Source organism: Apteryx rowi, unplaced genomic scaffold (assembly GCF_003343035.1).
Source record: "Apteryx rowi isolate R43461 unplaced genomic scaffold, aptRow1 scaffold_15, whole genome shotgun sequence".
NCBI lineage: Eukaryota > Metazoa > Chordata > Aves > Apterygiformes > Apterygidae > Apteryx > Apteryx rowi.
Window position 1 is genome coordinate 608,872 of NW_020447752.1, and position 15,437 is coordinate 624,308.

The 15,437-nt window shown below is 47.2% G+C and overlaps 1 protein-coding gene across 1 annotated transcript in view; it reads right to left on the reverse strand.

Moving 5' to 3' along the window:
- SETD1B (SET domain containing 1B) overlaps window positions 1–15,350 on the reverse strand; it is a 54,446-nt gene extending 39,096 nt beyond the window's left edge. Inside the window, exons 1-6 of the mRNA XM_026058901.1 lie at window positions 15,128–15,350; window positions 14,688–14,842; window positions 14,130–14,228; window positions 13,361–13,631; window positions 10,038–10,150; window positions 5,958–7,133 (exon numbers count right to left, since the gene is read on the reverse strand). Of these exons, the coding sequence (XP_025914686.1) occupies window positions 5,958–7,133; window positions 10,038–10,150; window positions 13,361–13,631; window positions 14,130–14,228; window positions 14,688–14,842; window positions 15,128–15,200 (1,887 nt within the window). The 5' untranslated portion in view covers window positions 15,201–15,350. The remainder of the gene's footprint in view (window positions 1–5,957; window positions 7,134–10,037; window positions 10,151–13,360; window positions 13,632–14,129; window positions 14,229–14,687; window positions 14,843–15,127) is intronic.
- Window positions 15,351–15,437: the final 87 nt, after the last annotated feature.

Consider the following 15,437-nt stretch of genomic DNA (forward strand, 5'->3'; position numbering starts at 1 on the left):
AATGTCATTTCTGTGAGATATGCAAAATGTAAAAGCCTCAAAGCCCCGGCCTGAGACGAGAGAGTGGAAGAAGCACTCAGCCTCCCAACCACAGCCTGCTTTCTATTTTTCAGTTACACTCCAGAGCATTTCACCATTTCTAGCTCTGTTGTCGACAAGACACATGTTCCCTCACTCTTCTAAGGTAGTTAGGTATCAAAAAAACCCCAAACCATAAACAGTCAAATATTTCTCAGTGTATTTCTTTCCCCTGTGAGCATGCATGTGCAAGACCGCGTACCACCAGGAACACCTGGCGACTCCTATGCCGTTTTCCTCCAAAAAGGGACTGTAAAATAGTGACACTGGGTTCGTTAGTGCTCTCTGCTTCCCATGTCGCGCACGTGGGGGCGGCCAGGTCCTCTCTTCAGTAGCCCCCAGCCTCACGAGCCCTCCAYGAGTCATACTGGAGCTTCAGCCAGATACAGCTCAGCAAACGCTGACCGACTTCTCTGCTTCACATAAATTTGGGTAGGAATAACAGGCTGTCACGTGGTAGATGAATCAGATGTACGAGGAAGCAGACCCTGCCTGTGGTCTTCCAGTACCAGCTCTGAAAGGATGTAAAGTAACAGCTTGTATTTCCACAGCAGTCCGGAGAGGCGAATCCTGCGGGAGCAAAGGGGCGCAGGTGCCTGCAGGCTCCCTCCGCGCTGCCTCGGCAGCCCCGTACGCRGGAGCCGGCCCGGAGCCCCCCGGGAGCTGGGGTAGGTGCTGGCCCCGCGCGTGTGGCCGGGTCAGCCTCCACCAGGTCCTCGCGGGGACGTCACCCCAGCCTCTCGGGACCCTGCACACGGTGCTTATGAGGCCAACGGACCCGTCCCAAAGCGAGTTGTTCAAACAGAACCACGTGCTTAGACTAAACAGATCCCCGAGGTCTCAAAAGAGTCAAATGTAATGTTGTATTTAAAGCATCTTTTCTTTTTTCCCACCGCTGCTTTGGTGGGTTAGGGAAGAGCAGAGCAGAACCGGTGGTTTAAGCCGCTCGCTCTCTCCTGYTTAAGTTGCGCAGGTTTAGCCCTACAGATACAGCTCACCCGCAGGACCAGAGCAGCCATCCCCATCGGTGCTGCCCGGGCATTGGCTGGCTGCATTTCTGGAAATTCGCGGTCACAACATATACCTATGTCTTGAGTTTCCATTAGGAACCGGTTCTGTCAGGCATGATCGCATTCACAAGAGCTCCGGAGGCAGGAAAATTTGAAAAAGTGTTTATGAGATCGGGCATAAGACACAGCTCTCRGAGGATTTTTTCCTCCTTTCCTCAATTAAAAAAAATAAACTCACAGCAACCACTCCCCTCATCTACTCCTCCCTACCTCCCTCCAGAAACGAAGGATCCCACTAACTGTAAATTGGATCCCAGGTGTACCCATATATATTATACATACATAACAGCTACTTATAGGCAGAAGGGCTCTTGCACAGTTTCTGTGGAAACCAAAGTATCAAATTTCCTGGCTCTTAGGCTCTACATTCTCAACCTTAATGTGCATGTACCTGCAATAAATCACTTCTGCACCTTGCAGCCCTGCGACACCCTCCCTCGGCAGCGTGGGTTCGGGTTCGTCTTTGGGGGGCCCCATTTAATGGGCTGGCGATGCCCGGGGAACCCTGCATCACCTCCTACCCTGCACAACCACGCGCGGGAGCCGCACAGAGGAGAAGGCTCCTTGCGCAGACCGCAACCGCTGGTGGGGAGGGCAGCCTGCCCGGCACGGCGAGCTCACGGGCCACCGACCGCTCCTGCGGCAGCGGGTGCCGCTGGCAAGGAAACCTCCGCGGACGCCCGTCGCTGCCAGGCAGTGCCGGTGGCACTGCTTTTTCACAGGCGTTCACACTAGTGCAGGCTGAACTCAGCTCTGGAGGAAAGGGGACTCATTTCCTCGCTCCTGAACCGCGGCCAGGTCTGCGCGGCGATACGGCAGCAAGACACGGCGCTGTGCCTTGAGGAGAACGTCAGCACCTCCTGCGAGGACCCCACAGGGACAGTACGACACTTCGACACAAATTTCTTCCAGTTCCAGGTGTGACCACACAAGAACCCAAAGACACTTCAACGCAAAGTGCAAATTCAGCCCAGATGTAACCCTGGGGACTTCGGCAGAGCTGCACTATAGGGACAAGTCCAACYCACCTCACCTATGCTTAAGTGTAAGCGCAGTTCAGAAATCCTTCCARGGTAATGGGGGAAGGATCTGCTGCGCAAGCACAGCTTGTCCCAGAGACATCAATGGTGTCCTGCAAGCAGCACCTCCGCGTCCTGCACRGCAGCAAAAGCATCGGGCGGTGCTGATGGCAGCGGGGGGCAGCAGGGGCTTTCAGACATCTTTAGCGCTGCTGTGCACTGTGTGGCTCCCAGTTTTCTCCCCAAAACATTTGCCAAGATTCCCACCAAGCATCAGCAGAAGTGCTYGCACCTCACTCATGTTTCAGGATCTTTATTTTTAAGATTATCTTTAGCATTTTATGGCACCCTTCCCACCACAGTAACTACGTGCTTATCCAAGCCACCAGGAAGACAGGAGTTTGTTAGTCCCTAATTAAAAATATTTTTGTCTTTGTAAATCTGCAAAAATACCATTTTCAATCATATGGTCTTCCTACTACACACAAACTATACACACAAACATGTTCATAAAGCTGAAACATGAAAGGCATCATCAATTTACAACAAAGTACCTCGTTATAATCCTGCCACCCTCCCCAACACACACARGCAGGGCCTCTTCCTGTAACAGGCCAAGCAAAAACAAGACCTGGCTCAAATGGGATGTCAAAACGTCAAACGGTACTTACTTAACCTTTGCACTTTTGAAACAGCAAAGAAAAGCTCCTATGAAAAAGAAATCATGATAATTCCTTCCTTGTTATCTCTCAGCAACATAGTAAAGAAAGTTTGCACATTKCTACCCTCAAAAAATTCACTAAAATAACAATACATTTCTTCACTGCCATCTTTTGTCTTGAAAAACCCTCTCTGCCTTGTCTCCCTGGCTGGCAGGTTGTGCTGTTTGTAAAGGATCCTTCCTTCCCCCTTACCTCGGACTGCCCACATCCCACTCTCCGCGCCCATGCCTTGGCAGAGCTTAGCAGGACTTTCTCTGCAGACCATAATCACTGTTGGGAGATTAGTCGGAGTTAGGTGTTGCAGACAGACGCACAGCCCTTCCTCTCCCACACCCAAACTCCCTGCCAAGCTCTGGCTTAGGAGTATCATACCGGATCTTGTAATCAAACTCYGGGGTCTTGCATGAGAAATCAGTGCAATTACCGGGGCTTGGCTCTACCTTCTTTACTTACGGCAAGTCTGGGTTTGTTAACTTGCTTGACGATTTGACAGCGCATTAGCTTTATAGAACAAATGTTACTCTCTTAGCAATTGTTGACAAAAATTCTACTCGTTTTGATGGGAGCAGGAATAGGTCCTTGAAAAGCTCCTATTGTCTCAGACAAAAAACTTCCCTGCAATTTTGCTGCTGTCCTTAAGAGTCCTGAGAYCTTCCCAGCTAGAGCACACACCCAAAGAGAGCAAGCCCACGGGCTGCTCAGACCCCTGAAAAGCAAATATGAGGTAAACAGTGGTTCAAACACTCTGCCCTTTATTGCTTCCTTATGATACTTAATTAACCCTCCCCACTCTAACATATCATCTCTGCTCTGCTCCCCACGCCACAGTCACCAGAAATATTCGGGCCTGCCTTCCCTCTGTTTTGCTGGAGGATTCTTTAAAGGACTGAAAGTTGAATAGTGGTATCACAATAGGCTGAAGCCGAAGGTTCAGCTTTCCAGCCCTCAGACAGGCTCAATGCCCCTCTCTAACTCAGTTGGAAAGCCGCAGCTCAAATTTCAGCCTATGTTAAGTCACTGTTCAGCTCCCCTCCTTCAGCAAAAGAGAGGAAAGCCAGGAGAGCCTTTTTCTAAAGCAAAAAAAAAGGGGGGGAGAAGGGCGGGGGAAGGAAGCAAAAACACATGGAGATCGTTTTTTGTACATCAGAAGGAGCAATGAAAGGCGCAGGCAACTTTTCAAACATGCCAGAATAGCTTAGTGTGATTTGTAACTAAGAGGAGGGATGAATAAACAGATCCAACAACAAACACCAAGCTTTTGGGGGGAGGAGACAATTAAGGCAGCAACGACCTGCATGGAGACACCACTACCCCTTTTTCGACTTCTGCAGAGGATCGAGGTATTTATTTCATTTTGCATCACAGAACCACTGATGTGAACTTCCGACACCAGCATCTCATTAAGGGGAGACAAAGACTTAACACGGGCTTCAACGTCAGCGTGCGGCGGCCCCATATCACAACCTGCAAACACAACATCCCGGGCAGCCCTCCGAGGCTGATCGCAGGTATGGAGAGAGCCTGACCCCATGTACCACGCTGGCGCTTGTCCAGCTGCCTAAATATGCTCAGAATTGGCTGCATCTCTCCGCACAAGAGTAAGGAYAGCAGAGACAAGCCCAGAACGGCAAGGAGACAAGGGATGCCTTCCTCATCTTGTAAGCAGACTAGAGTATCCCCTCCCAACCTTTGGTCGGACCAAGCTTAAGGAATAGAAATCCACTTTCTAATACATCGTGGGTCCCACCGGCCAGTGACTTGCCTCCAGGGAGGGGAGCCTGGGCCAGCCTAGATAAAGAATGAGACCTCAAGCAGCTGAATTGCTTTGAAGGCTGAATGCCAGCTGCAAGGACAATCAGGTTTGGAAAGACACTTACAAAAAAAAGAACGCAAAACATCCATGATAGTTACAGGGGTTTTTTTATTTATCACCGAGACATGCACTGTGCTACTGCTGCAATGTTTTTCCTCCAGACAAGCACTCTGCAAAGTCTCTACCTACAGCGGCRGTTCCAACCTTTCCTGAAACACAGCCACTTCTGGGGTGAAAACCTCACAACTGCAAACCACTGGAGGGAAATGCATTCTGCCAGCTTAACCACAGCAAACTTGTATAAGCAAATTTAATTGATCTATTACACTCGGGTCATTTACACGAGCGGAGCACTCCTGAATGGTTGAGGTCTCCCTTACTGCAGACTTCTTGCACACCAGGGACAGCAATTTCATCTGTTTGCGTTACTGTTATAAATACCGAGGAGAAAGGGTCTGGCACTTGCAGAGATCTAGATTTTTACTATTCCTTGACACAGGAGAATAGGACCGACAGGTCCACTGCAGCGATGCTCACATTTGTTGCAACAGACGTCCCAAACGGACACACCACGCAACATGATTTCTCTGTCTGCTGGCACCCTTCCACACCGCTAAGCTCTCGCTGTCCCTTCAGCCCCAAATGCCCCAGCCGAGGCAGCAAGCTCTGCTCTATTATTGGAAGACTCAGTGGAGCACATCCCCCACAAGCCAACTACCTCCCTTTTCAACTGAGCAAAGAGAGTATTAAAACCCAGCAACTGTCTCCTGTTCAAACCAGATGGCATAAATAGCTGGAGAGCTATCAAACAAAGTATACATTCAACACTTCGGCGTAACATGAAAGCCCCTTTAAGCAAGCATGCGCACACACATACACCCACATTCAGGGACCTAAGCAATGGCAGAAAGTCCTCGATTAACTGCTCTAGTGGCTTAAGTGTCTGACGACACTCAGGACACTCATAGCACGAGCAGTGGCCAAACTTCAGTGGCTTGTTCAGTCCTTGAGCTCTCCTGAAACTATAAATTGCAGCAGGCTGCTAATAAAAACAAGGAAACCTGTAGACTGGCCAGTAGATTAAGACCGTCACTTTGCGTCACATCCAGCTGATTTCCAGCTGCCTTAGAGAAGAAAGAAAACCACCAGAAACCCTATGCTCTAAACAGCACAAGCCACAACAAAAACACAACAACTCCCTGCCCAACTCTGGGGATATGCACGGAGCTCGATACCTCGGTCCCAGCTCACTTACCTCATCCATTTTTTCTGATGTTGGAGTCTGGTCACCAGGCACCATTTCTTTAACCTCTGAGGTCTCAGTTTTGGAGGTCCTGCTCAGGGGATCGACAGGAGTCATGCTGGCCTCCGACGCTGCCCTGGAATTCTGACTCAGAGAAGCTGTCCCAGGGATGGGCTCGTCGTCATCGGAGTCAGGCAGCGGCGTTGGGCTGATGTCCTCCAAGCCCGTGCTGGAAGGGCGCGAAGATGGTGTTTGAGCTCTGTAACCAGGCTGAGAGTTCGAACTGTACATTGGGATGGGAGAAAGCTGGGAAGAGGAAGAGGAGATAGGGCTACCTTCCATTCGGACCTCATTATCTGAGTCATGCTCATTAAGAAAGGGTAACTTTGTTCTCTGCTCTTTTAAGAGCATCTCAATCCTTGAGTCTAAACTGTTATGCTGCATTTCCGATTCCATGGTTGGGGTGCCGGGGGTCTCACTCCTCTCTGGAGTCTGAGAGAAGGTTGCTGTACTCGATTCGGGAACAGAGTTCGAATCTGGCAGGGGTGGAGGTTCCTCCTGTTTTTCCTTCACCGGAACAAAATCAATATTAGTGGCAGCACTACTTTCYACAACCATCTCGGCCGGAGGTGGCGCAGGTCTTCGGTACTCTGTTTCCCTCGAAGTTTGGGGAAACTGTTGCTCATCAGACTGGGGAAAAACAGCTGGTGCTTGGTAGGGAGAGAAGGCAGATTTGTAGCTTGAAGAACCAGAGTGGCTCAAGGGAGGAGTGTGAGAGAACTGAACTGGTTCTTGCTGATGAGATTTGAACGTACTAAACTGATGCTCTGTCCCTCGGAAAACGCCTGCCGAATTATGAACATAGTGATGTCCCGGTCGACGGTTGTAGGCATCTGTAAATTTTGTTTCATGCCTCCTGGGTTTGTACCCACTGTCCTGCCCAAAATGGTACACAGGCGTTGTCTGACGACTAGAATAGGTGGAATCTTGGGAAAACGGCGTCCCTAGCCGTGGGGTGTGAGGTGTTCCTTGGGACTGGGGGGTATATTGGCTGTATGAGTTTGGGGTGTCTTGCCGACAGCTGGAATAGGCTGTGTCATGGGAAAACGGCGTGCTACTGTTGGGGGTAACAGATGATCCCGCAGAAGAAAGACTACTGTCTTTCAGGCGTTTTAGAGAATCCGTCAACTATAAAAACAGAAAAGAGAAAAGCATATAAATACAAACTTTTTAAAAGCTATTTGTCTAATCTGTTTGGTTTTCAGAGAAGCTGAGTACCCAGGAGTTTGCACTGATTTCCATTGCAAAAAATGGGTTCTAACATCCCTGAAAACAAAAAACATTATCCACTAAGAACAGTTCCCTTTGATAAAAAAGAAAAGGCTTGAAAAGAGGAACTTGTCTATAAGAGGAGGAGAAAGAAAGAAGATATATACTGTTTATTCTTTATAAGCTATACACAAGAGCATCAGGTGAAGAAGAGACTTCCATGAACACTTTTAGCTAAAAGACTTTCAATTTCTCTCAACTATGWTAGGCTCATCTAAATTTCAAGTAGGGAAGGAAATGGCAAAAACCTGCACTAAACCCAGAAAAAACGAGAGCACTTCTGAGATATGAAACGATCAAATTAGCTTATCTGTGAACAAAACATACAAATCGGCACACTGCTAACCTGCAATCAAACCTGCATAGCAAACCCTTACTCCAATGTGGAGGCCTGCTGAAAGCAAGAGGRCTTTGGGCAGACCCACCATCCTCTTTATCAAATGTTAATCTTCAAAAAGGAGAGAAAAGCCTGTATAATACACAGAAAGAATTTCTCTCCACTGCTGAACATACCATGTGTTTGTTTTAACAAAGACAAATGATCAGGTAGAGCACTGCCGATGATGGCATTCGAAAACCGGAACCCTACAGAGGAACCAAGTGATTGCTCCRCAGTTCACCTCCCAGGCACGTTCAGGGATTTCTAGGAGCAGTTCTGCTCCGACTCAGGCACTGCTGAGTCATATCAGTGCCACACTAACCGTCAGAGCCAGAATCAATTTTCTGTAATGCAAAGCAAGAGCCCAGTGAAAATTCTCCTGCTAGCAAGAGGCAAGACTGAGCTCCAGCTCCCCCAAAGCTCACTAGGATATCTCACAGCTGGAACTACAGACTGGCTGCTGCTCTCCCAAGCACTGCTAGGTAAAGAGAGCCTTAACACGAGCTGCTTGTAACATGCCAGCACCATCACACCTAAGCTCAGCTCTCATGAGCCTGCTACACTAACACACATCTCGCCACTCATGTAGATTTGCTTTGGTGTGACCCTTAGAGACCATGAACACACAGACGTCGGGAAGCTTCCTTCCTCGGCCGTTCCAGTACCCTCAGAAAGCCACAGAAACCAGTCACATCATGCCTCCTGCTATGATCTGCATCTCTGCCTATTTACTGTACGTTTGATGTGGACTGGTGTTCAGTGGGGTTTGGATGCGGCCTCAGGGAAGGGATTGCGGCTCATGGGACTGCCATGTCTTTCCTTTCTGCATGAGGGGGGAATCAAATGTCAAGAATATTTTACTGAAACTACAACAGCAAACTAACAAGCTTTTTGGAAGATCCTACAGACAGCAACGTGATGTGAACAGTTAAAGTTATCCACAAAGCAATAATTCTGGTGGTAACTGGGAAAAAAATCAAATCAGGATAATAATATACGAAAGCCCAGGAATGCAATATATAGAGAAACAGTTTTGAAGATAATTACGGTAGGGACTACTTTTAAGGTTACATCAATTAAATGTTTTGCTGTTACTTCTTTTTCACAGTTAACAGCAAATCTGGCCACTTCTACCTGAGATACACTGCAACAAGAAGTGAAAAGCCAGGCCCTGCTCATCCCTCCTGAGGTCAGGTGGAGCAGATACAAGCACTTTGCCAAGCAGGGCTCCCAGCAAAATCATCRCTCACCTCCTTCCCACACCCTCCTGCCTTTAAAAAGGACCTTGCTGGGAGGTAAGGACGAATCAGCATCTACATGAGTTTGTTTAGATTACTTGGGATTTATTTTGCCTTGTTGCTGTTGCAGGGATTGGTGGCAAAGAGGAGAATTTTGCTTTCTAGATCAATGAGATTTTAATCTTCATTGCACAGCTCTTATCTGTCCTGAAAACATCTGATCCCAGAGTTAATAAAATTATGGCTTTTTAAGAGTCACAGGAATGCAGAAAAGTAGAGAGATGAAGAAATTCACATTTAGCAGATGTAAAACTCTCTGCCAGATCTCTTTCAAAACTTGATGCCTTAAAGCGTGTTCCTAAAGCCATGATCAGGAGTCAAAGTACGTACAGACAAGCCAAGAGGGCTCACAGCTCCACACAGCCRGGCTCCACTTCCCCCAGGGCCCCCCTCACTTCAGTGGGGTTTGGGGGGCTGGGGGGGGCAGTATCAGTACAAAACCATTTACAGTATCACACTGCAAGTCCTGGGGAATGCTTGGGAGCATCCAGAAACACTGCCCACTGCTTTTATTAGCACCTGATTCCAGCGATTAATTCGGATTCTGGAGAACTGATGCCTAAGATCATGACGACTACGAATTGTTGCCACTATTCAAGATTTGACACCTCCCTTCTTTTAGCCTTTAAGCAAAACTGCAGAACACACACGCTAAGGATTACGTACTGCAGACACCAGGCCAGGTGTACCATTTTAAAACATTCCCTGCCTTCAGTGGAATAATCTCATCTCAGGGCAAGATCCAGTCCAGTTCTCTTAACTGCAGGAATTTCCAATGTTAATATGGTACACAGTGAAGGTTCTGTGGGCATCTTTCATTCAGAAAAAGACAAAAATCACTTACCATGCTGTGCAGGCATTGGTATACAGATCAGCCACACGCACCATATTTGCAGAGAGTACATTTGCTATGGCAATTATAAGTGAGTTATATTTAAATGTGAATCAGTAACATCCACTGATAAACTATGGCAGGCCAAAAAAAGTCAGAAGCTAAATTAAAAGTGTTAAAAAGCCAACTTTAATGAGACATTTGTATGGAATTTTCTAGAAAGTTACTCTTTAAAAAGGCCAAGCAAACCATACCTGCAGAGTTTCATTCACAGTTGGTGACACGTCCTGTTCGGTGCCTACGGGAAGGGTCTGAGGAGTGTAAAGACCATTAACTAGCAGTTCATAGAATCGCATGCGGGTTTCACCTGCACAAACCACAATGGAAGAGTTTATTAAACAGAAATAGAGCAGCCTGTGTCAAAATACATCATCCAACTCTTGACGCCTGCACAACAGCCTCTGAGGCGGGTAAGGATCATTTCAGAGGGGGCAAGCGAAGCGAGGTGCCCCCCTCCCCAGCCTGGGCCAGGTTTYCTAAATCTTTTCTCCTCTTCTCCTTCTGCACGGCAGCTCTGCTCTTTGCCACGCTTTCTGGAGACCTGCAGGTTCCCTCCTCTCTAAAGCGTCAAACAAATAATTTGCACATTTTAGAAGTGAAACTCTTAGGAAAGGGACAAGCCTCCGCAGAAAGCTCTCCCTGAACACCCTGCCCACAGAGGCCGGCTGTTACTCATGCAGCAAGGTGCATGGCAATGCCACGCACAAAACCGTGCTTTTCCGAAAAGCACTGCTCTTCCAAAAGGGCACCGACTAATTGTTACTTTTCTTTTTCAGTTTAAGGTGTGCTCAGCAGTATCCTTCAAACGATATAAACCAGAGAAGCAAGCTGCCCCTTACATTGTTACTGGGCTTTAGCTTTCTTCATTCCTAAATTCCTGAATCCTAGATAAGACCCAGTTTCTTAATACTGGATTTTTCGTTACTGCAAAAAGCCAGTCCTACTCATTTTGCAGTCTGTAAGAAATTTGTCATCAACTTCAAAGGAAACAGAATCAGACCCTCTGAGACTGCGTGAATTTTGCTTATATAATTTGGATAAATGGATTTGATCTTGTCCTTTTACTGAAAAATAAAGAATATACAGAAAAATGGACAGAACCCGCACCTGAGCCCAGAGTACTGAATTCAAGCAAGATCTTCCCTGAAATGGGACTACTTTCATGAGGAGGTCCTGAAATCAAACCTCAAACTCCCTGTGAATCACTCTGTGCAATTTAAAACTAGAGCATCTTTAGTCTGATCCCGCACACTGAAAAAGACCCTTTTCTCTCTAATAAAAGCTGCAGGTGAGGTTATTTGGTTTTCCAATCTCAATTCACACACCAAAACTTGAGCCATATTCTCAAATATTCAAATGGTTATAGTTCATTTAAAGTCATGAAAAATAGATCTCTTCAAGACAAAGCCCAAAATACTTGAAATATTAACACACACACACATCCTGCCAGGAGACTACAATGTCATGGATATGGAAATGCTAGACCTACTTTGAAACTGGTTTTTAAATAAACATAAATTGTTAGAAAGTTTCATAATTCTTCCTGGTTCCCCAGTACAATGTAGTAAAATTGACAACTCTATTTTCAAATAACTTTATGAATGTAAAATGATTCTTAACTATCGCTATAGAAATAGGTATTCAGTGAGTGTGTCCATTCTGCAGATGGATAAACCAAGGCAGATTGGTTAGACCAGGGAACATCTAGATTTACTAGTTCCAGATTCCTAGGCCTGTGCTCTGACCAGACAGATAAATCAACACTTTTGCTCCTAACATTTATTCTCCTTGACTATGAAAATCAAGTCTTTAACTAAACAGTCATTTTAACAACATTCTGGAAAAGCTGAATAGAAATTTTAAACATTATACATATATATTTTAAGAATACCCTAACCTGCTAATGCTACTTTGGGAATAGTATTTTTACTTGATTCCACCAGATCACCTAATGCTGCCAATCTTACTCATTAAGAATGAAATAGGTACAACTGTGGAAAAAAAAAAAACTTTAGAAGCACACAGATGGCAAACAAAACAAAACTGCAACTTAAAACTAAGATCGTTCAATGTTTTCTCAAAAAAAGATAAAAGGCATTAAAAAAACTCCTTCCCTGATGTGCAGCTAACTTTCCTGAACAGCTGCCTGTTCAAGACTTGCAGAGTAAATTATGAATGGAGGAAAACAAAGAGGAATGTACTACAGTCAGCTTGCTCAGAACGTCTCTCATCAAGACCTCCTCTGCACCACTTATGAGCCTGCTTTAATTTACATTATTAAAACTACAAATGGTTAATCTCTTGTTATATGTAATTTTACTTTCAAATTTCAAAGTAACCAGGAGAAATAACCTATCTGTAAAACCTGATACTAAAATTTCAAAAGTATACATATGTAAAGTTAAGGTTAACTTACAATAGAGAATACTTTAATACTACTGTGATTTTTCTTTTAACAGAGATCAGTGATGTCAATAAACATCCTACTATACCCTCTTATCATGTGTAGCATACCAACTGCTGTACAAGTTATGCACAAAATTTTTGAAATCTTTTAATACAGAACAAAAATATCAGCATTACACTTTTTTTTTTTTTTAAGAGAGTGGCGTTAACAATGTCCTCTTCCTCAAGAAAGAGTGCAGCAAGTCAGCTTTAAACTAGAAATGCCATGTTTGCAATGCAAAAAGAAAAAGAAAAAAACATACAAGTGGCTATTTATCTACTCCTTGTTTGCTACACCTCTTCAGTTTTAGACATTTTCTAAAATTCAGACACATTTTAGTGCAGTGCCCAATGCTTGGAGAAAAGAGAAAGTTTTCATACTTCCAGAAACTTTATTGGCTCCACAGTGCTCAGGTCTGGGACTGAGAGCCAGTTACTTCCAGGACTCGGAGCTCCTGTCGCTTTAAGAGAGACAGTCTCACACTTGCACACACACACACACACACACACTCGCACACACACACACTGTCAAGCGCTGTGCACTCTTTTACTGCCAGCCTTGAGTTTGCTGCTAAATATCAATGAAACACCAGGTGCCCCGAGGACGGCACCCAGCCGCGCTGCCACGGCCCGAATGCAAAGATTTGGGTCCCAGGAACCCCCAGGCTTCTCCAAAAACGCCAACTTTGCCAGGCGGGTGCCAAGGGGCCCGGGCAGCTGCGGGGGGCAGCTCGCGGGCAGGCAGCAGCTCGGGGCAGGGAGACGGGGTGCGCGGGAGGCTCCCAAGGGCGGCGCTGGGGGCAGGCGAGCAGGGGAAGGGGCAGGAGCCGGGCAGGATGGCAGCATTTTGCAAATTACAGGGCTGTCTCCTAGCAACAGACAACACATTTGGCTCCACGTGACTTCCCAAGGCCCCAGAAACCAGACACGCACGCAGGGGGACAGGAGCACTCACTTCGTATTTTTAATCACCGAGCCCTTCCAGCCTGCAAAAGCGCCGCATTTTAGGAGAGGAAGGAAGGACACGGCAGCTGCAAATAGCAAACCGGTGAAGCTGAGATCTGCCCCTCACCTTTTGTATCCAGCTCCACGTGGATGATGTTGCCCATGACGGAGGTGTTGTGAAGGTGCTGGACGGCCTCCCGGGCACCCTTGACAGTGGCAAAGATCACTTTGGCAATGCCCAGGTGCTTCTTGTTCTTGGGGTTGTAGAGAATCTCCACCTCTTCCACTTCGCCGTATTTCTTGCACATGTCGGTCAAAAAGTTTTCGCGGATGTTGTCATTCAGCTTGGCAAAGGTGACCTGCTTGGGAGGCACTGGCCCCACGTAAAATTCATCGATCTGGAAACAGGCACAAGGGTGGCAATAAAAATCATCGCCAGCGTCAGAGGGAAAACGGCGTGAGGAYGGCATGGAAGGGAGAGGGTTAAAACGTCCTGCAGAACTTTGGGGAAAGAAACTGCCTCCGAGGCTCTCGCACCAGCCCAGGAGCAGTGGAGCCCCTGCCGTTTCAGCCATTCATTCAAACGGGTTCCTTTCTCGGCTACAAATATGTATTTTGAGCAGGGCTATCAGCAGACAGCCCCCCTCTGCCGCCCACCCTCCTGAAGAGAAGCACCCAAGACACAACTCCAAAACATTCAACCTGATCTTATTAGACAGATGTATTGATTTTTTGTTATCTTTATGGAATAGGATTATTGTTAAACGGCTCGCCAAATAATAATGTTAATAGGAATATGACTGTCATTTAAACGGTTCATTAAACTATCTGGAACACAAGCTTCATTCCCGGATAAACAAGAATACAAAGCTAAACCCAAAAGACAGGGGCAGTACCTTGAATTTGGGGACAGACAGCTCCAACTCCTTAGTTTTGGTCCATATTCGCCCTATTCTGGGATCTCTGACACAATCCACAGGAGCGATTCCCGAGTTCTGGGAGGAGGAGAAGAAAAAGCACAAAAACGGCAATAACACTGCTTGAAATTTAAGCCACAAATAGAAAATAAATAAAATAAATAAACCCCGACAAAGCATAGGAAGTCTCCAGGGAAGAGAAAAGCACAGACACACACATACACACACGTGTCAAATTGCAATACTGCTGGGAAATGCACACAGATTGGAAACACAGACATAAAGCTGCAGGTTTGGGCTCCTTTCGGGGCTCCTGACAGTTGAATACATCGTGTCAGGTGGCAGTAACTTTGGTGGCTGTCCGTGTTCCCCCCCTCCCCGAACCCCCTGGCAACACACACGGGCTCCGGCGGGGATCGCCAGGCCCTGGGGGGGCCCCGGTCCCCGGCGGCTTGGACAGGGGGCAAGGAGCGTGGGTCTGGGCTGGGGGGGGGACACAACCCGACAGGGGAGGGACACAGAAATTCCCACACTCACAGGCATGCTAAAATGTTGCCCATCATAACGATAGAGTTTGTGCTGTCCTTTTTTCAGAGCCGGGTCAATAATCAACTTGTAACTTCTCCAATGGTGATTTCTTTTCTCGACAGAAGTGCTGGCTTGGGTGCTGTTCTCCATTCCGTTGATCCAACCTGGACGGGGGAGGCAAGGGGAGGAGGGGGGGGAAAGAGGAGGGAAAAAAAAACACACAAAAACCCACAAAGTTAAAAAATATTCAACAAAGACCCCCCTTTTTTTTTTTATTTTTTAAACGAACCGCCCGCTCAACACACCCAGGCAGGGAGGAAATCCACCAAGAAGCAAGCCCTAAAATGGGGGAATTGCGAGCCGTGTCCCCCCCCCCCTCCCACCCCAGCGAGACAAGAGGCAGAAAGGGAGGAGGGAAGAAAAAAAAAAAAAAAAAGACCCAATCTCACTTGAACTCTGCTTTTTGCCATGATCTTCAGGGTGCTTGGCTTTTTCCCCCGCCTTGATCTCTCGGAAAGACATCGCGTTTGGCGGCCGATCGTCTCCGGGCGGCGAAAGGCGAGCTCCCGTCTCACATGGGGCCGGTTACCGGCGCGGGCTGGCCGCCAGGCTCCTGCCTCCCGTTTTCGCGAGCCACCACATATTGTGTGTGCTCGCTGCTGGCGGCGGCGGCCTCCCACAATACACCGCTGCGAGCGCCGCGAACGCCTAACCGCCCTCCGCCGCCTGCACATTCACGGCGGCCGCGCCGCGCAGCCC